Source organism: Nuphar pumila, chromosome 7, assembly GCF_984573655.1.
Source record: "Nuphar pumila chromosome 7, dmNupPumi1.hap1.1, whole genome shotgun sequence".
In the NCBI taxonomy this organism is placed as follows: Eukaryota; Viridiplantae; Streptophyta; class Magnoliopsida; order Nymphaeales; family Nymphaeaceae; genus Nuphar; species Nuphar pumila.
This window is the reverse complement of record NC_143255.1, coordinates 116,219,598-116,243,213: the sequence shown is the minus strand read 5'-3', so window position 1 is coordinate 116,243,213 and position 23,616 is coordinate 116,219,598. Positions and strand designations below refer to the sequence as shown.

Below are 23,616 nucleotides of genomic sequence, written 5' to 3'. Positions count from 1 at the left end.
TCCTTCTATGAAGACAAGAAGTTTTCAAGAAATTTATGAAACAACAAGAAGAAATCTTGAGAAAGATTTGGTGAATTTTGCTTTATTTACGGACGCCGATCCAATTACTTATGAAGAAGCATCTCAAGGAGAGAAGTGGAGAATTGCTATGAATCAAGAAATGGACTCCATCGAAAGAAATCATGCTTGGGAGTTGACTAAGCTCATAAGTGGACATAAATCTATTGGCGTCAAGTGGGTATATAAAACAAAATTCAACTCAAATGGAGAGGTTGAAAAATGTAAAGCTCGGCTAGTGGTAAAAGGTTACAAGCAAAGGTATGACATCCATTTTAATAAAGTTTTTGCTCTTGTGGCTCGCCTTGAAACAATTCGCATGGTGTTAGCTTTAGCTGCTCAAAGAAAATGGAAGGTCTATCAAATGGACGTTACATCGGCTTTCTTGAATGGTCTCCTTAAAGAAGTGTATATTGATCAACCTCAGGTTATGTGAAGAAGGATGAAGAAAACAAAGTATGTCGATTGAAGAAGACTTTATATGGGCTGAAACAAGCGCCAAGGGCTTGGTATAGTCGCATTGATGGATATTTTTTGAAGAATGATTTCAAACGATGTCCTTTCGAGCATACTCTCTTTATCAATGAAGGCATTCAAGGGGAGTTCTTAGTCATATGCTTATATGTTGATGATTTGATAATTACCAGCACTAGTGTAAGCATGTGTAAAATTTTTAAGAAGGATATGATGCACGAATTCAAAATGGCTGACATGGGGCTTCTCCATTTTTTTCTGGGGCATTGAGGTAAAGCAAGCTGAAGATGGAATATTCATATCTCAAAAAAGGTATGCTGAAAATATATTGAAGAAATTTAGAATGGAGGGTGCTACTCCTCTTAATACTCCCATGAAAGTTGGATTGAAACTTAGAAAAAATGGTGGTGAAAAAAAAATCTCTTTTTCAATTTATTATTTGGGGCACAATAGTGCAAGGTCTTCTTTTGAATTTATTATTTGGGGCACAATTTTTGTTTTAAAAATAACCATTTGCAAAATTGCATCACGAGCCATTAAAATTGTACGGCTATGACTATCAGTTACCAATACTTAAATGTCTAGGTAATGCTCTGATCCAAGAAAGGATTGATATTGCTATACCGAAAGTTCAATTAATGGGCTACAAATTGTCATTCCTCGTTCCCACTGTCTGTTGAATTCTAAAGACTCTACGTATTAATTTTCTTAACATCTCTTACTACAGTAACGAGGAGTTCCTTTGCCAAGAAAAGCGTGTGGAACAGTATGTTAATGTTTATTTTATTGCATTGAAAAAGGTGATGAAAAAGATATGTTACATATAGTTGAATGAATCACTAAGCAGACAGCCAAAGATTAACAACAAAAAATTTGTGATACCACAATATCAGATGAAGTCTGACTTTGGTCAACGATTCATTCAATTAGATATGTTTTTTTACCATTATTTGTACCCAAAACGAAAAAATATGTCACAGTTTATCAGCTTGCAAACATCATAGGTTGCTGGAACCTGAATCATCGAGGGTCCACCATCCCCCCAAAACTTCATCATCTCGTCGTCCCTTTTGAATTGAACTTCGTATCTGTGTCCGAACAAGATTTCTGAATTGATCAGCTGCACCTTACGCCTTTCGGTTACATATACGACGCCGAGGCTATCTGACAAGACTTGGAGAACAACGCTCATGTCTTCAACGCTATGGTATGAATAGAACGTCATCTCCATTGCCGTGACACATTTATTTGGAAGTTCAAAGCAAAATTGATCACCGTCACGGATTCCTGGAATGCTCAGGTGCGACAAAACTCCAAAAGAAGTGGCCTGTCATGACAAAAAGGTTAGCTGGAACCGTCCGGTCAGGTGATCGTGCCCGAGTAATTACTCGGGCTACACAAAACACAGAAAAATCATTACGCTACTGGGTGCACTGATTTTCTTTGCAAAACACAAAAGCAACAAAGGAGAGAAAGGCACCTGGAGGAGCCTATTTTTACCGAGGCTTACGCAACCATCCATGCGTAGGACTTCTAAATATTTCAGATTTTCAAGGCCAGCAATGTCTACGAGCTTTGTGCAATAACTTAGAGAAAATTTCTTCAATTCTTTTAGGTCTGAAACGTCTGAAATCGTTGTCATAGAATAACAGCGTTTAGCTCTGAGTCTGACTATAGAAGAGGGTAGTCGAGGGAGAGACAGGAGTCTCGAACACTCGATTAAGTCGAGGTCTCGTAAGCGGGAAAGGTCCCGAATGGAATCGGGTAGTTTCTTCAAGTTGGAACATCTGGACAAATATAGCTTAGAGAGGTTTTTCATTTCTCCTAATCCTTTTGGCAAAGTAGAAATCGACCGCAAGCATAACTCGAGGGTTTCAAGGGAGCTCAATTTGCAAATGCTTGCGGGTAGGTCTTTTAGTTCTCGGCAGTCCTTGATAGTCAGCGATTCCAGCTTGTTAAGATTCCCAATCGATTCATCAACTTGGAGCAACTTCATACAATTACAAAGCACCAGCTTCTCTAGGCACGGCGTAAGAGCAAAATCAGGAGATTCCAAGAGTAGATTACAAAAAAAGAGACGCAGGACCTTCAATCTCCTGAAAACCTGCAGATCAATCGATTCAGACATAAATGATATGAGCTATAATACATGGTTATTAATCTCACTTGTTTTTAGCTATTGCGTCTAACCGTCTTAGTTGATCGTAGCACTCTTCGGATCCCTGAGCACACCAATAGTTGGAGAACAGCAAGTTCCTCGGGATGGCATTCATCATCATCACATAGCACGGACTCCATGCAACACCCAGTTGCACCCAACCATCTCAGATTCCTAGGCAGCTGCACTAATCCACTTCCGAAATCGCAGCGGTCTATAAGGAGCATCCTGAGGTTGTCAAAACCTGCAAAGGCGTTTCTGCTCAAATGCACCTTGCTATTTATCTGGTCCCAATCGAGAAGGATGGCCTGGATGTTGTTGTTCCCCCTTGCCTAATAAAAAGAGCCAAACAAGACGGCTAAAACACAAGTGGCAGGGCAGGGTTTTGCCATTGATTTCTTAATGGAACCCACAAGAAAATGGGTGTTAATCATTCTCATTGAGTATAGCAATGCATAGGCAGGGCAGGGTTTTACCTAACCCCAAGCTAGGGCTGGGAAACAAGCCTAGCCGTTAATGGCTTGGTTCATGTTTGTCTCGCAAAGAGCCTCTTCGAACTCGTAAAATACATTGGGCAAGCTGAATATGAACAATAGGTGCTCGACTCATATAAGCTCGTTAGTTATTAAAAAGAACATATTTTACATGTATTTTTTTGTAAACCTATTTCTTCTAGCTTTAAACCAATATATTTTTTCTATAAACAAGCCAGATCGAACTTGGCTAGTTTAATTCGGGCTCACTATGAGCTCAAACTCAGTTTTGGCTTGCCACAAGAATGAGCCAAGCTTAACGCTCGGCTTTTCAGCTCGTTTACCAGCCCTTCCGCCAGCTTGAACAAAACAAAATGTGTTCATTTAGACTTTCGACTAAGCCTAAACTGAAAAAAAAAACGAGGGAGTCCGCTAATTGCTTTGAGTCATTCAAGAATTGCTGACACCAAGCTTAGAGAGTCTAATCACAATTAAGACCGAGTTAACAAGTTATTTCAGGCTCTGTTCGTGAAGTGGTAGCTAGGATGGAAATTAACGCTTCTGCTAAAAGCATGGTCAAACTACCTTGGTGGTGGATGTTTGGAAACCGATAGCTGGGATGAGAGTTTCTGAATTAAAAGTGGAACTGAGGCCAATCCTCCTTTTCTGTGTTTTGCACCAACTACCACATCTTAGAGGTAAGAGGTGGTAGCTGCCAAATCCAGGATTTGACAGCTGCCACTTTTTCAAATGCATAAACATCCTCAAAACAGAGCCTCAGTTTCCATCCAGCTCAGGACTAAAGCTTGATTTGGGCCGCCCAATGTGTGTGGCACAAGTATTAACAGAAATGAAAGCAAGTCAAGAATGGAAAATATGAATTCTCTTACCTCATTGGACTTCAAGACATTTAACACTTCATCCCTATCCCAAAGTCTGATGCGCTTTCGATCGTCCGAAATGCCTTCTTGTCGAACGATCTGTCTTCCCATATCTCGGATTTGGTCATGCATTTTATACAAGGTGCGATAACCATTATTTTCAATGCTAATGAGAGACTTGTGCTGGAGAAATTTAATTGCAACCTTTGGGTAATATCCACAGGCCTTCCACATATAAATTGCACTTTCTATATCTCGAATACTGCTGAAATTAAAGCACGCAATGTCCAAGAATATACATTGTTCTTCATCATCTAATCCTTCATAACTGATTTTCAATCTTTTATGAATGTCGTTGAGCTGCATTCTTTTCAACTTCTGCAACATTTCTTGCCAATCATCTTTAGCCTTTAGATTGAAAAAATGTGACCCAAATACTTCCAAAGCCAATGGTAAGCCACCCGCAATCCTTGCGGCCTCCTTGGATAACTCAATATACTCCTTCGGTGGTTCTCTCTTGACAAATGCATGAAGACTGAACAGCTCAAGTGCTTGATCATCATCCAATTCTCTAGGCTTATAAACCTTACACCCATTTAGTAGTATTGAACTGTCACGTGTCGTAATAATAATCCTACTTCCCGCACCAAACCAGCCATGCTCCCCAGCCAATCCATCTAGTTGCTCTCTATGATCTACATCATCAAGGATAATAAGGACTCTCTTAGAATTCATTCTCTGCTTGATCATGCTTATTCCTTCTTTAGTGTTGTTGATCGATATTTCTTCTTTTTCTTTTAAACAGTCGGTAAGAAGCTGGGACTGGAGAGAGGCTAGTCCGTCCAGTGACTTTTCCCTAACATCTGAAATGAAGCAACTGCCTTCAAAATTGCCAAACAGTTTGTTAGAGATGGCCATTGCGATAGTTGTTTTTCCCATACCGCCCTCTCCGCAAATTGCAACCATGTGGACATCGTGTGTTTCTTTTGTCTTCAGCAGCTTCATCACATCATCTACGCGAGAATCTATCCCGACTGGGTACTTTGCTATATCAAATTTAACATGATTTAATTCACTAAGGACCCTTTTGACAATGAGGGATACCAGTTTTGCTTCATGCCTGCCAATTTTCAAGAAAATAAATGAACTAAGAAACACAAATCATAACAAGGACAGGGGACATGACATGGCAGCAAGTATTGATCAGTCTTTACAGCTCAGGTCAGAGACTTTTAAGTTTAAATCAAGGGATAATCCGTTAACCAGTGTTCTGTTCCGTCCACCCTGATGTAGGTCACGAAACAGGATCTACTCATCAGATCTCTTTGTTGCAAGTTTTTTTTTTTTCATTAAATCTGGCACTAGAATCTGACCAGTGTAGGATTTTCCAGTGATTCAAAAATCAATGACTAAAAATACCAAAACTTTATGATTAAAAAATCATATTTTTGTCTCAGAAAAAGATCCCGTGGTCGACCGTGCTGAATTCATATCTGGTGTCAGATTTAATGAAAACAACTTGCAAGTTGCAACTAAGAAATTTCAGAAGCGGTATAAAGATAGGGATGAATGGACCCTGTTCGTGAGATCACCTGTAGATAATTCTTCCTTTTCTTTTCATACGAAAAACAATGATAAGACAGACCAAATGAGAGAGAGAGAGAGAGAGAGAGAGAGAGAGAGAGAGAGAGAGAGAGAGAGAGAGAGAGAGAGAGAGAGAGAGAGAGAGATCGAACCCATGTGTTTCAGTGTCGAGATCGAAACCCGAAATCTCTGCTGCTTCCTTCAATGCTTTTCTCCATCCTTTCACAACATCTACTTTTTCATTCAACTCGTGCTTGGAGAAGTAGCTCTCAAATAATCCCCTCTGATGCCCAACATCTGATGGCTCGACTTTGAAGAACACGGGGATGATCAACCTCTTACTCGTTGCTTTTCTGCACTCGACCATCTTGGAGATCTCCATCAAGCACCAACTCGACTCGGCGTATCGCTCGGAGAAGACGGGAATCAAGATCTTCGATCTCTCTATGACTCCAAGCAGCTCTGATATATTCTCTCCCTTCTCCAATTTCTCGTCATCTTTGAAGGTGCGTATGCCTCTCGCCTCCAGATCCTTGTAAAGATGACCAATGAAACCTTTTCTGATGTCTTCTCCTCGAAAGCTTAAGAAAACATCGAAGTCGAAACCACCATTTTCTGGCAGCGATGACGATGATGGCGTTGAGACGGGCTGCTCTTCCTTCTCGGGGGTACTCTTCGAGTCTTGTCGTTTCAGCTTCATTCTCAAAAAAATCAGACACACAACGACGATGATAGCGATGGGTAGTGCCAACAGGCGCTTCATCTCTTTCTTGGATTCTTGAAACGATGGGCGAAGTTCCTTGATGGGCGAAGCAGGACTGGGCTTGAATATAGTAGAGGGAAGTAGAGGGAGGTGATTTCTACCAAGCTTCGCAAAAATATGTGTCGTATAAATTGGGGCAATCCAAAAGCCTTAGGCAGACCGTTGGGCCCCCTTCCAACAAAACCCTCAACTTGCATTGACCCTTTCATTTACTCCATATTTTTTTAACCCAATTGGGGCCATCATGCCATTAATAAATTTGAGCTGCCAGCTATTTAAAATAAAAAAATATTATAGAAATCCCTACGAGTCAAAAATGCAAGGACTCTCAAGGTCTTGGCACCCACTTGGTAGTCAAGACTTGAGGTCTCCTGTGGAGACCTACTTCGTTTCGTCTCAATCAATCGGTTATAGATACGTTGAAACTTGTCAGGCCCGCATTGACCCTGTCCCAATGCTTTTATTTTTATAATATATATATATATATATATATAAATAAAGGGCGAAGACAGGAATCTAAACCAAGTAAACACAAATACACAGTAAGAAAACTCATAGATACATTAATTGAAAAAAATATAAAACCCCTAAAATTCTTACCAAAATCAATCCATTATTCAAAACATCATGTTTAATATTGATTGAAATAAAAAAACAAAAATGCTTAATTAATTATTCATAGCATTTAAGAAATTAAATAAAAAATTAAATTATAAAAAATTCAATAATTTAGAGGTTTAATAAATAATAACCAAAATCAAGCATTCACTAAGAAAATCTTGTTTAATGATATATAAAAAAGAAAAAATATCACAAATAAAACCAAAAATTGTAAATAAACATTTGCATCATTTGGAAAAATGCTAATCAATACCTTAATCTTTGAAAATTTCATGAATTTATATTCATTAAAAAAATAAAATCCCTAATATCCTAACTAAAATAAAGTATTCCTAATTGCTAACTAAAAAGTATATACAAACCTTATAACCTTAATTAAACATTTATGCTATTTAGAAAAAAACTAAAAAAATAAAAACCTTAACAAACATCATACATCATGCTAAACAAAACAAGTAAAACCCTTAAAATAAAAACATTCATGCTATTATCATATAATTCTTAAGAAAAAAAAACACAAAAAAAAATTAAATCCCTAATTAAACATTTATATCATTCAAAAAAGTTTAAATCAATACCTTAATTCCTAAAATAAATCATAAATTTATTCTAACTGAAAATAAAAAAAACTAATTATCTAACCAAAGGAATATATATAGAGAGAGGGGTGGGTATGTACTTGCCACATTCAGCTTGGGGTCACTCTGACCCATCGTTGGCCCACTAGGTGACTCAACAACAAAACACTTGGGTTCCACTCCACTCCTGACACAGCAAGACTCACCAAGTCAATGCCAGGTCTTTCAGTTTTACTTCAGATGCAAAACTGAGACTATTCTTTAAAAACTCATCACTCAAACGAGTTTTACTAGTTTATGCCAAGCTTTCACTATTTTTTGGAACCTTTCGGTTTTACTTCAGATGAAAAAACAATAGAATGCTTGCTCAGACCGAGTCACTGAGTCGACAGTTTGACATGGACGAGATTGCCAACTATGCCCTGACTCATTTGGGTCGAGCACGGTCGACTCACTCCCATTTCTCCCTCTTTCCTTTTACTATCTTCATTCGTATACGTACTTTTTCAGATTCTATTTATTTATTTTTTTTTAAAATTTATTATGATTTGTTCCTACTCAAGGATCATATGGGCTTGTTTTACATATTATCTATTTATAAATTAAATTATATATATCTTTTTTGGTAGTTATTATGGACACTTTTTATATAATATCTATTTATAAATTATCCTATATATTATATTATATAATACGCATATTATATGTTTTATATATGTATTATACACATTATATATATTATGATTTATGACGGTGCTCCCAAATAAGCTGGTGAGAAGTACCAAATTCATAAAATTTGTGGACTTCGTACTTCCTTCCCCAGCTACCATAGACTGCTAGATCCCAAACAGGGCCTAAATGTTTATTTATGGTTTTAGCCTTTTAGGGGTTTTAGTCATTAATAATAATGAAAGCTATATTTTGGTTAAAATATTAAGATTTTTTATCAAATAGCACAAGTGCATAACTTATGATGGTTTTTGGAATTAGGGTTTTGATTTATTTTATAAATGGCATGAATGTAATTATAGTTTTAGGATTTTTAAGTGTTTTTTATTTTTTAATTAGTATTAAGCTTGAATCTATGAATAATAAATGTTTGATTTAGGCTACATTATTAGTGTTTTTGTATCAATTAGTATAAGTGAAAGATCTATGATTTTTGTCTGAATTTAGGTTTTTGATTTGCATTATTTCAAATGATATAAATGTCTAATTAGGGTTTTGATTTAGATCACCATAATCTGGCATGTATGCAGATTTTTCTGGCTATTCAAAAAATCAACGACAATGAATGCATTGATTTTTTTAGACTTATAAAACCATGTTTTTTTGTCGAAAAAACATGATCTAAGAGTGGATTCCTACTAAATCGAGCATTCTGAAGACATTTATGAGGTTAGATTGTGTCAAAACAACTCTCATTGTGAGATTCAAACTAGATTATAGGTACAATAATTTGCATCCTGATCTGGCGTGTGGAGTTGCATGTAAAACTGATCTTGCCTTATCTTGTTGGGTTTGAACATCCACAACTAGTGGCAGACACAATGGGGAAGGAATCTTATCATTGGACATAAGATGGGTTCCATTCTGCATTCAATCCCAAGTCCTAACTGTATAACCAACGTTTAGGATTGGTGGACAATTACATCTTGATACGAACTGATCCTAGCCATCCAGATGCATCATGCATCCACTGGATGGCTAAGATCGACATAAGATATTTTTTATAGGGTCTTTGTCAGACACGAGACAAGTGGCCCAATTGATCTCCATCACTTAATGGCATGTTTGATTACGCATCGTGCAGGTAGCCACAGATGCACATCAGACGCCTGCTATCAAATAGTGGATGCAGTGTTCCGTGCATCCGTGGGATGTGTGGAGTGTTGTTTTTTTTAATGACCACCCCCACCCTCTCCCTGGAACGGTGGGGATGGTACACTTTTTGACAAAAAAAAAGCCTTGTCTAGGATAAACTGAACAATATGTCCTAGACAGGACTGCTGTCCTGTTTGTCCTGGGCTAGTTGTTCTGTCCTAACCTGGACAAGGATTCAAACACACCCAAATGGTGTCAACAGGTTGGACTTTCAATGTACTCTTTCTTCAAAGTCTGTTGATTGATTTTTAAAGTTTAGTTGATTGATTTTCTACCCTAACTCTTCTCTAAACTCTTTTTCTTCCTACTTTGGTTAGCGTAGGCATATATCATAGTTTGTAGACTATAGTTTTTGATGAATCTGGAAATGGATTTGCATCAGGCATACATCATCTCAGTAGCGAGCGGCATCTAGAGTTCCTTGGACAGTTTTTTGTTTAAGAATCGTTAAACCCGATATCCTCTCTCGTTTTAGACATGTTTTTCTAAAATTTGTCTGACCAAAAAAGTTGACAGAGCATATGAGATTTGACAATTTTCTAAAAAAAAATAAATATCCTTAACCACTATAATTGATAACAAAATGGATCCTTAGGACCTGTTTTTTTCATGTGGTTTTCATAAGAAATTGTGGAGCTAACATCCCTTTCCCTATCTCTTCTACCGCAGATGAAACAAACATCCAACCATCATAGTGGGAAAGTGTCATGCTAGTACAACTTGACCCCAAATTTCCTCGGGACCTTTATGAGAAGAAATTAACCTACCATGATCTATCCTTTACTGGCCTCACTCTACAGTGGTGAACCTAGAACCGACCCAACAGTCTTACTCCATTCCAGTGGCTTCGACTTTTCCCTAACATCTAAAATGAAGCAACTGCCTTCAAAATTGCGGAACAGTTTGTTAGAGATGGCCATTGCGATAGTTGTTTTTCCCAGACCGCCCTCTCCGCAAATTGCAACCATGCGGACATCGTCTGTTTCTTCTGTCTTCAGCAGCCTCATCACATCATCTACGCGAGAATCAATCCCGACTGCGTACCCTTTTGCTATATCAAATTCAACATGATTTAATTCATTGAGGACCCTTTTGACAATGAGGGATACCAGTTCTGCTTCATGCCTGCCAATTTTCAATAGAAAATAAATGAACTAAGAAACACAAATCATAACAAGGACAGGGGGCATGACATGGCAGCAAGTATTGTTCAGTCTTTACAGCTCAGCTCAGAGACTTAAGTTTAAATCAAGGGATAATCCGTTAACCAGTGTTCTGTTCCGACCACCCTGATATAGGTCACAACACAGGATCTACTCATCCCTATTTGTATATACCTTAATGTCATGCCCCTTATCAGATCTCTTTGTTGCAAGTTTTTTTTTTTTCATTAAATCTGGCACTAGAATCCGACCAGTGTAGGATTTTCCAGTGATTCAAAAATCAATGACTAAAAATACCAAAACTTTATGATTAAAAAATCATATTTGTCTCAGAAAAAGATCCCGTGGTTGATCTCGATCAGATCGACCGTGCTGAATTCATACTGGTGTCAGATTTAATGAAAACAACCTGCAAGTTGCAACAAAAAAATTTCACAAGCGGTATGCCATAAGGGTGTAAAGATAGAATGGACCCCGTTCGTGAGATCACCTGTAGATCTTCCTTTTCTTTTCATTGGAAAAACAATGACAAGACAAACCAAATCAGAGAGAGAGAGAGAGAGAGAGAGAGAGAGAGAGAGAGAGAGAGCATTCACGATTCAACATTACCAAAATACATCCAACAGAATATTGGATGGGAGAGACAAAAGAGAAACATAAGAGCAAAACAACCACAATCTAGATGGTGATTGTGCATAGATCAGAGTACAAGTCGATCGCCCCCTCCCCCCTACTATGTAACTTAAGAGCCAGATACACATCAGACATGACCCGTTGCCGAAGCCTTTCGAAATCGAATTTGATGCCCCTGAAAAAGATGTCATTTCTTTCGGTCCATATGACCCACCATGCTGAAAGCAACCAAACCCGCCACAATAATCTCCATTTTTTTTGTGTCGTACAATCCTGGGACCAAGCAAGAGGTCCCGAATAACGGAGCACGGACGAGTTTGAACAGGTGGCGCACCCCAAGTTTGAAAAAATAAGTCTAGAACGACCGGACAGAACCAAAATAGGTGAGTCGTATCCTCTACAGCCTTCTCGCAAAGAACGCACATGCTTGGAAATTGAATCCCCCGTTTTCTGACATTAATTTGGGTTTGAACACGGTCCAGAGCCACAAGCCACACCAAAGCTTTTGCCCTTGGAGCTGGCCCCTTACCCCACATACAATCACTGGGAAACCAGTCCATCCCGGACGGCAACAAGGAATGGTAAACTTGCTTAATGGAGAACCTATCTCCGCTCGCCATGGCCCAGTGAAGCCACGGCAGGCCATGGACCGGCGTAAGATCTCTGCCACTGAAGGATCGAAGTGTCTTCCGCCACTCCAGCCAGAGGGACGAGTGACACACTGAACTGGGTGTGGAAAGAAGGGATTCATGTAGACTACCATATTTTTGCCTAACAAACGTAGCCCAAGAAAATTGAGATGTGGAAGCTTCCCAAGCCCACTTCAAGACTAAAACGATGCTCCTCTTTCTCAGAGCTGGAATCTCCAAGCCGCCTCGCTGCCTCGGGAGAACGATCTGTTGCCAAGAAACAAGCGGGTACTTTTTGTGCGACACATTCCCAGACCAAAGGAAGTGCGAAAGCAAACGATTAATCGTCTGCTCTACTATCGTCGGTATAATAGACATGCTCATTCGAAACTCTGGTAATCTGGCTAAAACATGGCGAATGAGCGTCACTCGTCCCGCAAAAGATAAATATCGAGCCTTCCAAGCCTGCAATCTCCCTTGCACCCGCTCTATGGTAGACATCCAAGTAGAAGTTCCTGCTGGCTGCAGAGAGTGAAACGATAGACCCAAGAAATTGACAGGAAGGTCAGATATTGGGCAGTTGAAGATCCTTGCAGCAGCCGATTGGAGAAGAGGATCAGCATTGAGTAAGACCAGAGCGCACTTACTCTCGTTCAGGCGAAGGCCTGAAATTGCAGCGAAGACTTTAATAATGAAGCACAACCTGGACATTTGATTAACATTCGCATGTCCAAATATTAAAGTACCGTCTGCATATTGAATTGTGTGACCAACAAAACCAGGAATGCCCAAGGATTCCAAGAAGCCTGTTTCTTCTGCCCTTTTCATGAGAATAGATAAACCATCTACCACGATATTAAAAAGGATAGGTGCTAGAGGACAACCCTGTCGTACACCTCTAGCCAACTTGAATTCTTCCCCTCTCATTCCATTGATGCAAACTGATGATACGGATTTTGTGACCAACTCCTTAACCCATGCTATAAACCGGATGCCAAACCCCATATTTGTTAGAGATTCAATCAGAAAATCCCATGCCAGACTGTCATAAGCCTTGTGAAAATCCAATTTTAGCATAAAGTGTGGTGATCCAGTCGACTGTAAAGAGTGAAGAAGCTCAGTTGCATAAATAAAAGATCCTTGCAAACTTCGACCTGGAATAAAAGCACCCTGGTTCAGAGAAACAAGTTGATCAATGACAACGCGCAATCGATTAGCCAACACCTTAGATATAATGCGATACAGAGCACCCATCACCGAAATCGGCCTGAAGTTGGATATGTCTGACGCCCCTTGCCTCTTAGGAATCAAAGAGATGACTGTCACATGATATGGTTTAGGCAACCTCGCATTACGATAGAATTCATCGAACAAGTGGAGCAGGTCAGTTTTAACACTTGACCAAAATGCTTTAAAGAAGTCGATGTGAAAACCATCAAGGCCTGGTGCCTTCCATCCCAATAATTCGCTAATAGCATTCGAAATCTCCACTTCAGTGAATCTAACCTGCAAAGAAACTAATTGGTTTGTCGCCAACCGCTTATAGCCCATATCGCCGATGACACCCCCGACGCCTAAGTCGGCCGAATACAACCTGGAGAAATAAGAAGTAATAGCTGGCAGATAATTGTGCGGACCAAACTGACATCCATCGATCTCGATCGAGAGTATCCGGTTCTTACTGTATTTATTTGATGCGTTCATATGAAAAAACGTGTAATATCATCGCCATTAGCTAACCATGCAACTCTAGCCCTCAACTTCCATCTAAGCTCATCTCGTGCTCTCCATTCTGCAACAAGAGCAGAGAGTACGGCGATACGCTCCTGCAACTGAAACACTTGACCCTCCGGTACACCAACAAGATCGACCTGACGTTGGGCCAAATCGGAGAGCTCGGCTTCCCACTGGCCGATAAACCTAAACTTGTTCAGGTTATTAAAACTTAGCCATTCCTTAATACGTTTCCGAAGACGAAGAAGCTTAGCATGGATGCGGATGGCCACCCAAGATCCCGTAGCAGGTTGAGCCCACGATTGACCTACCAACTGCTGAAAGTCTGGCACCCGAAGCCACCATTCCTCAAAGAAGAACCTACGACACGCCTTGAAGCCTGCGCCCCACGAAACAGTCATTTGTCCATGATCGGACATGGTCCGTGGCAGCAGACAAGCAATGACATCCGGAACTGCGTGAAATAGTTCTGGGGAGAGAAAAACACGATCAAGTATCCACAAGCAAGGGCGAGACCTCATATTTGACCACGAGAATTTCTCCCCCACATGAGGTACTGAGTAAAGTTGGTTCCGCTGAACAAACTCCTGAAACCCCCTAATGGAGGGGTTGAGAAGAACCGGTAAACTAGAATCCTGCGTGGACAACAGGCAATTGAAATCCCCTCCTAAACACTGAAGAGCTCCAAATGTAACCAGAACTCGATCTAAGTCAGCCCAAAACATTGGTCGCGAAGTAGACACGACAGGACCATACACAAAGGTGAGAACAACATCTTGCAGCGACGACAACAAGTTTGCAGAAAGGGAGATTGAATAAAGACCAATATCTATTATCGCCACCTTAAGAGAAGCTTTCCAAAGAACCAGGATTCCCCCAGCAAACCCAACGGACGGTTTAAAAGCATATGCTGCACCTCTCCATAAGAAAGATACCACTGATAATAGAATATCCTCCATTTTGGTTTCACAAATTGCAACGACATCCGGACTTTCATACCTAATCCAATTAGCTAAAAACAACCGCTTACGGGGGCAATTCATGCCTCTAATATTCCAAATACACATCTTCATGATAAATAATCAGACAACACCCTAGTACGCCTTTGCCTGACTGAGCGTCGAACTGAGCTGGAGCCATCTGCCTGAATCTGGGCTTGCGAACGTGCCAATGATTTAGCTCTACGAAGACTATTTGTGACCCTGACTGCCGATCGTGCTCGAGGAACAATCTGTTGTTGGATCGAAGAAAGTTGCCCGATTGAAATCTGCACTCCTAGTGCCTGCACAGCCTCGACGAATGACATACCCCATATGTCAAACAAGTCATCGACCCCCTGCGACTCACCCCCCGAACTTGACGAATCTGGGCAAGGTTGTGGATGCATTGGTTGCAAGCAGGAGGCCCCCGAGTTCCCCTGAACCGATGCTCCGAAACCCTCCATGGGACAACCCCCGTCTTGATCGGGCAAGCAGTCCGCCGAACTCAAAAAGTGAGTGTGAGAGAGAGAGAGAGAGAGAGAGAGAGAGAGAGAGAGAGAGAGAGAGAGAGACCCATGTGTTTCGGTGTCGAGATCGAACCCCGCAATCTTTGCTGCTTCCTTCAATGCTTTTCTCCATCCTTTCACAACATCTACTTTTTCATTCAACTCGTGCTTGGAGAAGTAGCTCTCAAATAATCCCCTCTGATGCCCAACATCTGATGGCTCGACTTTGAAGAACACGGGGATGATCAACCTCTTACTCGATGCTTTTCTGCACTCGACCATCATGGAGATCTCCATCAAGCACCACCTCGACTCGGCGTATCGCTCGGAGAAGACGGGAATCAAGATCTTCGATCTCTCTATGGCTCGAAGCAGCTCTGATATATTCTTCCCCTTCTCCAATTTCTCGTCATCTTTGAAGGTGCGTATGCCTCTCGCCTCCAGATCCTTGTAAAGATGACCAATGAAACCTTTTCTGATGTCTTCTCCTCGAAAGCTTAAGAAAACATCGAAGTCGAAACCACCATTTTCTGGCAACGATGACGATGATGCCTGTGAGACGGGCTGCTCTTCCTTCTCAGGGGTACTCTTCGAGTCTTCTCGTTTCAGCTTCATTCTCCTAAACATCAGACACACAACGACGATGATAGCGATGGGTAGTGCCAACCGAAGCTTCATCTCTTTCTTGGATTCTTGAAACGATGGGCGAAGCAGGACTAGGCTTGAATACAGTAGAGTGAAGCAGAGGGAGGTGGTTTCTACCAAGCTTCACAAAAATATGTATCGTATAAATTGGGACAATCCAAAAGCCTTAAACAGACCATTTTCTTCTTGCCATTTAATGGGCATGTGCACCCTCTTCAACAAAATCCTCAACTTGCTCTGATCCTTTCATTTACTCCATATTTTTTAACCTAATTAGGACCGCGATTAAAAAATTTGAGCTACCATCTATTTAAAATAAGAAATATTATAGAAATCCCTACTGAGTAAAAAATGGAAGGACCTCCAAGGGCTTGGCACTACTTGGTAGTCGGGACTTGACAACAGTGTGACAAATATAGTGAGATTTATGAAAATCTTGCGATAATATCGCAAGAAATTGCCTGAAAGTTTAAAACGGTAATTTATTGCAAGATTTACAATATATCATGAGATTTATAAAAAAACATAAATACCGTGATTTAAATGCGATATTTATGTTTTAAACGGCTATTTATCGCAAAAAAATCATGTATTTTTATTTTTAAATAATTTTTATTAATATTTTCTTATAAAAAACATTTTTTTATATTTTTTAATTAATTTCTTTATTGCCGATATTTTGCAAAAAAAAACAAGATTTATGGATTTTTTTTCAATTTCTCACAAGTTTTTGAAAAATAAGAAATTGTCGATAAAAACGTTTGTCACTACGCTTGAGAGGCCTCTCTTCACCCATTGAAACTTGTCAGGTTATATATATATATATATATATATATATATATATATATATATATATATATATATATATATATATATATATATATATATATATATATATATATATATATATATATATATATATATATATATATATAGGGCTAAGACAATTTACCTAAACTTGGTAAACACAAATACACTGTAAAAAAATTCATAGATATGTTAATTAAAAAAATATAAAACCCTTAAAATTCTTACCAAAATCAAGCCATTATTCAAACCATCATGTTTAATATTGATTGAAATAAAAAAAATGCTTAATTAAATATTCATAGCATTTAAGAAACTAAAAAAATTAGATTCTAAAAAAAATAATAATTTAGAGGTTTAATAAATAATAACCAAAATCAAGCATTCACTAAGAAAATCTTGTTTAATGATATATAAAAAAGAAAAAAATCATAAAAAACCAAAAAATTGTAAATAAACATTTGCATCATTTGGAAAAATGCTAATCAATACCCTCAACAACAACAACAACAACAACTACGCCTTCATCCTAAAACAATTGGGGTCGGTGATATGAACCAAAAAAGAAAATCATTCTAGGTCTTCCACATGAATCCTTCTCCTCCAATCATTTCTATCCAATGCCATGTCTTCAGTGAGGTTCAAAGCATTCATATCCTTTCCTATCATCTCCATCCAAGTCTTCTTAGGCCTACCCTGACCTCTTTTAACTAATATATTCTTCCATTTCTCCATCCTTCTAACTGGAGCATCATTAGGCCTTCGCCGAATATGTCCAAACCACCGTAAGCGATTCTCTCTCATCTTATTTTCAATGGATGCAACGCCTACCTTCTTACGTATCTCCTCGTTTCGAATCTTATCTTTTATTATATTTTCACACATTCATCTAAGCATGCGCATCTCAGCTACACTCATTTTTTGAATATGATGTCTCTTGGCAGCCCAACATTCCGTACCATATAGTAAAGTGGGCCTAATTGTCGTCTTATAAAACTTTCCCTTCAACCACAATTCTACGATCGCACAACACTCCAGTTGTACTTTTCCATTTCATCCACCTAACCTTTATCCTATGATTTACATATTCATCAATTTCTTCATACTTTTGAATGATAGATCCCAAATATTTGAAATAGTCATCCACCAATATTTCTTGTTCATCAAGCTTCACTACATTCCCATCACTACTTCATTGCTTAGTTAATCGACATTCCATATATTCTGTCTTACTTGTTGCTAATCAATACCCTAATCTTTGAAAATTTCATGAATTTTTATTCATTAAAAAAACAAAATCCCTAATATTCTAACTAAAATAAAGTATTCATTACATGTCTAATTGCTAACTAAAAAATATATAAAAACCTTAAAACCTTAATTAAACATTTATGCTATTTAAAAAAACTAAAAAAAAAACTAACAAACATTATAAATCATGCTAAACAAAACAAGTAAAACCCTTAAAATCAAAACATTCATGCTATTATCATATAATTCTTAAAAAAAAGAACACAAAAGAAAATTAAATTCCTAATTAAACATTTATATCATTCAATAAAGTTTAAATCAATACCTTAATTCCTAAAAAAAACCTAAATTTATTGTAACTGAAAATAAAAAAACTAATTATCTAACCAAAGGAGTGTATATATATATATATATATATATATATATATATATATATATATAGATAGAGAGAGAGAGAGAGAGAGAGAGAGAGAGAGAGAGAGAGGTGGGTATGTACTTGCCACATTCAGCTTTACCCATAGTTGGCCCACTAGGTGACTCAGCAAAAAATTAGCTAGTCAACGCCGAGTCTTTTTTTTTTTTCAATTCTTTAAAAACTCAGCACTCAAAACGAGTTGCACTAGTTTATGCCAAGCTTTCACTATTTTTTGGAACCTTTCGGTTTTACTTCAGATGAGAAATCACTAGAATGCTTGCTCGGACCAAGTCACTGAGTCAACGGTTTGATATGGACGAGTTTGCCAACTACGCCCTGACTCATTTGGGTCGAGCATGAGTGATGCCTGATCGGAGCAATGCCCACGTGCAGTCCGGGTCAAGGTGGACAATACTACCCACCCTGACTCAGTACTGTTTGAGAATTTTTTCTTGCCAGGGTGGGCATGTCCCCACCCTACCCATCGTGTGGCTCATATATATATATATATATATATATATATAGAGAGAGAGAGAGAGAGAGAGAGAGAGAGAGAGAGAGAGAGAGTTGGAAATAAATTAAAGCTGTAGTTAAGGGTAATATTCATTGTTGATAAATATGATGGATTTCAATCATTTTTTATTTTGTAATTAATCTTATCAAAATACATTAAATATGCTATCTTATTCCGAATTTTGTTTTGATTATTTAAAATTAAGTTACGAAAGTGTTGTATATACATATGCCAATAATGTAGCAATCAAGGTCATGTTGGAGCAATAATTCTTTCGATGTAACATTTTAAAAATGACAAAGACCATTATCGGGGTTGAGTGTCATTTATTTTATTATTTGTCGCTTTTATTCTTATATAAAATATCCATGTCGCATTTTTTTATTAAATGACAAGGTTAGCAATAAGGTTTTCTTGTCATTTACTAAAATTTGTTGGAAAAGATGGGGTTTTTATTTCTGAGGTTAGTCCAGGTTTCCTAACCCTGCCTTATGAACTATTTCAAAGAAAAGGATATGAACGAGCCAAACAATGAAAAACATATGGCCACTTGGGTCAATCAAATGGTGAGTGAGGTGATCAGGCTTTCAAAAGTAGGTCCAAAAGACCTCATTGATTTTAGCAATGGCCTGGAAATTGGTTGGGATTAGGGTCACTTCAAAAGTCTTGGTCACAGTCAGGTGGTTCTCGTATGTTACCAGGATTGTGATATTGGGCACATTTTTCTTAAGGTTCAAATTATGAGGTAGTAAATGTCTTTTTCATTGGAAGGAGTTGTAAGGTGTTGGAAAATTGAACTAATGGAATTTTGGGTAGTTGTGGACTTTCTCTTTTGTTTGAAAGCATAATTAAACAACTCCTTCACGGATTCAGGCTTGCAACTACTCCTGATTTTCACCATGTTTGGACCCATAGCATGGTATATATATATATATATATATATATATATATATATATATATATATATATATATATATATAGGGGCCTAGCTAGGATTCATGTGGGGGAGGGGGGGGGCAAACAGGGGTGTAGCAATTATTAATATTTTTTTTGAGATAAAATAAAAAATGGCCACAATTATTAATAAAAATCTATTTCATATGGACAAATCAAACTATTTGCTGAAGTCAGGGCTACAAAAATGTATAAAAATCTATTTCATATGGAATCAGGGCTGGGCTAGGAGTGGGCTTTTAATTTTTTTTTAACTGTTTGGGGAGGCATGACTGGGCTACCCCCCCTAGCTACGCCTTTATATATATATATATATATATATATTGTGTATATACATATATATGTATATTATGTATATATAACATAAAAATATAGGATTGACCAAGGTACAATCCTATTATTTAATAAGGTAAAATAGATAAATATAGGATTAATAAGGTAAATGCCATAAAAAATTTGAACCATCAAAAATTTAAAAACCCACTAGAACCTTTATGATTCAAGGAGTAGCTAATACCTCCTCTTTTAAGAGGAGTTCAAATGGGTATTTTAGAGTAGTTGCCATCCTAACTCTTTTAAGAGGACTAGCCGAAAATCTCGACTACCTCCAACTCCTCCCAAACGTTACCTAATTACCGAATTCAGTGCCACATCATATAACCGTCGCCAGTGACATCCTAACCCTTTCGATGAAAGGCTCCCAAACAGAGCCTTACTTAAAAGGGCTGGGTTGCGAGGCTAAGCCCTTAAATGCTTTCTAATAAAAACAAATAGAAAATTATCCATAAGAGCTCCAGAGACCTAGCCAAGTGGGTTAGCTTAAGGCTTTGAAGTTGAAAGAGGTGGAAAGTCTGATACCTGAGGTGTGTCTTTTGCCGTAAGAAGTAAGCCAAATAAAAAACTATATCCTATCAATAGAGAGTACTCATAGGGCACATTTGAAAGGAAGAAAGATGTAAGAAAAGTAAAGGTAGGAAGAAAAAATGTATATGTTTTTCAAGAAATTTTCTCTTAGAGATCTTTTCTAAAAAGTATAATTTTTTTATAACATTCCTCTAAGGAGAGTAGAGAATGTTTCCTACCAAGAGAAAAGGTTGATTTACACTCCCCATCACCCATATCACCACATCCGGTCACCACCACCCACCATCTCACCGTCACCACCACTTAACATTTCACCATCACCGTCCATACCTGCCTCCAATTAGGAAGAGTGGATCCAGATTTGGATCAGAACCGTTTTTTCATAAGAAAACCATAACAAGATCTGATAAATATTACATAAACTACACCCGGTCAATACTTGGTAACATAATATTTTTTTTATTGAAGATCTTAATTGAAACTCGGGTTAGATTTGGGTTTGATATAGTATTTCAAAAACTATACCTTAACCATTTAACAATCGGACCTCATGGGTCTGACCTGAATAGTTACCAACCCCTGACCCTACTATATCCAATACAGGTCGGGATTGGGTTACACGACCCATTGACACCCCTAACCTAAGTTGCCACTCATTTTTGGGGTAAAACCATAGTAAGATAAAATTGCGTACATAATTGACCAGCCAGAAACGAATAAAACCATTTCGGGCCCAACTCGAGGCGGGGTGAGTCGACTCAATTTACTTGACTAAGTCGTTCTTTCGTGTGTTAGTTTTAAAATACAAAAATCATAACATCATTACTGTGTGAATCCTCTTTTTTTCATGTTTTTAGTCTGAACTTCAAAATGCAATATACAAGGTTTGTTTTGTGCACCAGGTTCAGATTCCAAGACGAGTTTGCGGGTCCTTCTTGAAAATACACACATATATATATATATATATATATATATATATATATATATATATATATATATATATATATATATATATATATATATATATATATGAAAACCCTCCCAAACCTCTCCAATCAATGTTTTGTTGGATTTTTTTTTTATTTTTATTTTTTAAATTTTGACCATACAGATGTGAGATGTGGTCTATACGATTCTTTTTATAGGAATCAGTTCTTAGAGCATTTGATTCTGGATAGTTTTTATAAGTTTCAAAATCAAAGACATACAAATTTCTTAATTTTTTGAGGGTTATATATAACATGCTTAATGTTATGTGCTTAATGAGTTTTTCAGATTTTTTCATTTTATTTTTAAATTTTGACCATACATATGTGATCTATGTACTTGATTTTATAGGGATCAGCTCTTGAAGTATTTGATTTTAACACATGGATGGGTTTTTATAATGTTCAAAAAATCAACGGTCCAAAATCTTTGTAAATTTTTAGGTTACAAATATCATTTTTTTTTTATCGAAAACACATTATCCGGATTCCTCATAAATCGACCATACCTAATACATTTATGTGGTTGGAACTGCAAAAGAAAAGGAAAAATCCATTAAGCATGTACACTCTACTCTCTCTCTCTATATAAAGGATGGGGGACCATCGACTCTACTTCTCCAATGCTTGAGTATCTCATAAATCACACCTCATATATTTATTTTTTATAATTTATTTAGTAAGAATTGTGTTTTGCATAAAGACTTTATGACATAGACATGTTTTTGTTACGTGAAAAATTGATGGCTCACAATGTATTTAAAACTTTATAGGACATAGTATCGTAGGTCGTTGATTTTTAGTGCTTTCAAAAACACATCTAAACATCAAAAAAATCATAATCCAAAACATATCACTCACTAAATGAATGATACCAATCCAATATGTAAAGTCCAATCGATGAAAAACTCTATCGTTAGAGAAAGAACATCGTCAATTCTCATCGGTTATATATATATATATATATATATATATATAGTGGTGTATTTTCTAGACAATTTATCTCTCAAACTGTCTTAAACATCTTTAAAAAAGAAATTTGCACAAGTTTTTGGCTCAATCCAAACATGTAGATATAGCCTAAGGTATGTATAGAGAGCATATTTCTAGGTTTTATAGTTTATGTTGGAACCTCCTGTCAGTCCTAACAAGTTTGTGACTGATATAGGTCTTAATCCGGCAAATAGCTGAAATGGTCGAGAGATAAACCTCAATTTCTATAAGAAGACAAGGTTTTTGCCAAAAGTAAATGGAGGTAAAACATTGTGTTGAATGCTAGCAGACCTAAACCCCTCTATGTGAACCATAACAATTCCCTGACCGATCAGTTTTAATAAAAAAAGAAAAGAGTATTTATTTAATTTTTCATTCCAGCATGTTATTACTTAGACAAATGTTGCATTTTAATTTTTAAAATGTTATTACTGTACATCATGCTGTGCTTTATTTTTTTTAGCATGCTATTATACCCTAAATCATGCCATGGGTTAGCTATTGTTTCAAAAAAATAAAAACGTTGAAGTCTATTTAGACCGAGTATTTTTTTAGGGTCTGACATTGTTGTGTTGTATTTTTTTAGATGCTACACCACCGTACAAGCTCTTTCGTTCAGGATGGACACGTCCAAAGGAACTTAGTATCCACTCACTCATTTTTTGTCTTATGATATTTTTTTTGGATTCTCACAAAGTCTTCTTAGTAGCCATCACCCAAACCATTGAACCTAGATCTTTCTTTCAAGTGATTCAAGATCATAAGTGGAAAGAGGCAATGACAGTTGAAATTCAGGCATTAGAAGCTAATAACACTTGAATGCTTGTTCTTTTGCATGTTGATAAAAAGCCTATAGCTGTAAATGAGTTTATAAAGTCAAATATGGTTCAAATCAATCCATTGAGCTATATAAAGACCGCTTAGTCACCAAAGGTTACACTAAGATTGAAGGGCTCAATTAGAATGAGACTTTTGCACCAATTACTAAACTTGTCACTATGCAATGCTTCCTTGCTCTTGCCGCCATCTTTCAATGGGCTATCTACCAATTTGATGTCGATAATGCATT

General features: G+C 37.5%; 1 protein-coding gene across 1 annotated transcript; it reads right to left on the bottom strand.

Annotated features, from left to right (window-relative positions):
• Positions 1 to 1,477: 1,477 nt before the first annotated feature.
• Positions 1,478 to 15,796, bottom strand: LOC149833076 (uncharacterized). Its single transcript, XM_090013363.1, has 11 exons — positions 15,186 to 15,796; positions 14,190 to 14,679; positions 13,639 to 13,769; positions 13,301 to 13,492; positions 10,306 to 10,598; positions 5,780 to 6,539; positions 3,934 to 5,163; positions 3,748 to 3,874; positions 2,722 to 3,021; positions 2,012 to 2,635; positions 1,478 to 1,858 (listed from the first exon to the last, which is right to left on the bottom strand). Exons 1-11 carry the CDS (start codon positions 15,794 to 15,796, stop codon positions 1,478 to 1,480), a joined length of 5,139 nt encoding a protein of 1,712 aa, XP_089869489.1.
• Positions 15,797 to 23,616: the final 7,820 nt, after the last annotated feature.

What these genes read in the sequence shown, in the direction of transcription:
- LOC149833076 (XM_090013363.1), bottom strand. Translation starts at nt 15,796, where the DNA reads ATGAAGCTTCGGTTGGCACTACCCATCGCTATCATCGTCGTTGTGTGT. An exon ending in TTGAGGGCTAGAGTTGCATG is followed by an intron (nt 13,493 to 13,638) that starts GTTAGCTAATGG and finishes TTATTTCTCCAG; the next exon opens with GTTGTATTCGGCCGACTTAG. An exon ending in TGGATGGAAACTGAGGCTCT is followed by an intron (nt 3,875 to 3,933) that starts GTTTTGAGGATG and finishes TGGATTTGGCAG; the next exon opens with CTACCACCTCTTACCTCTAA.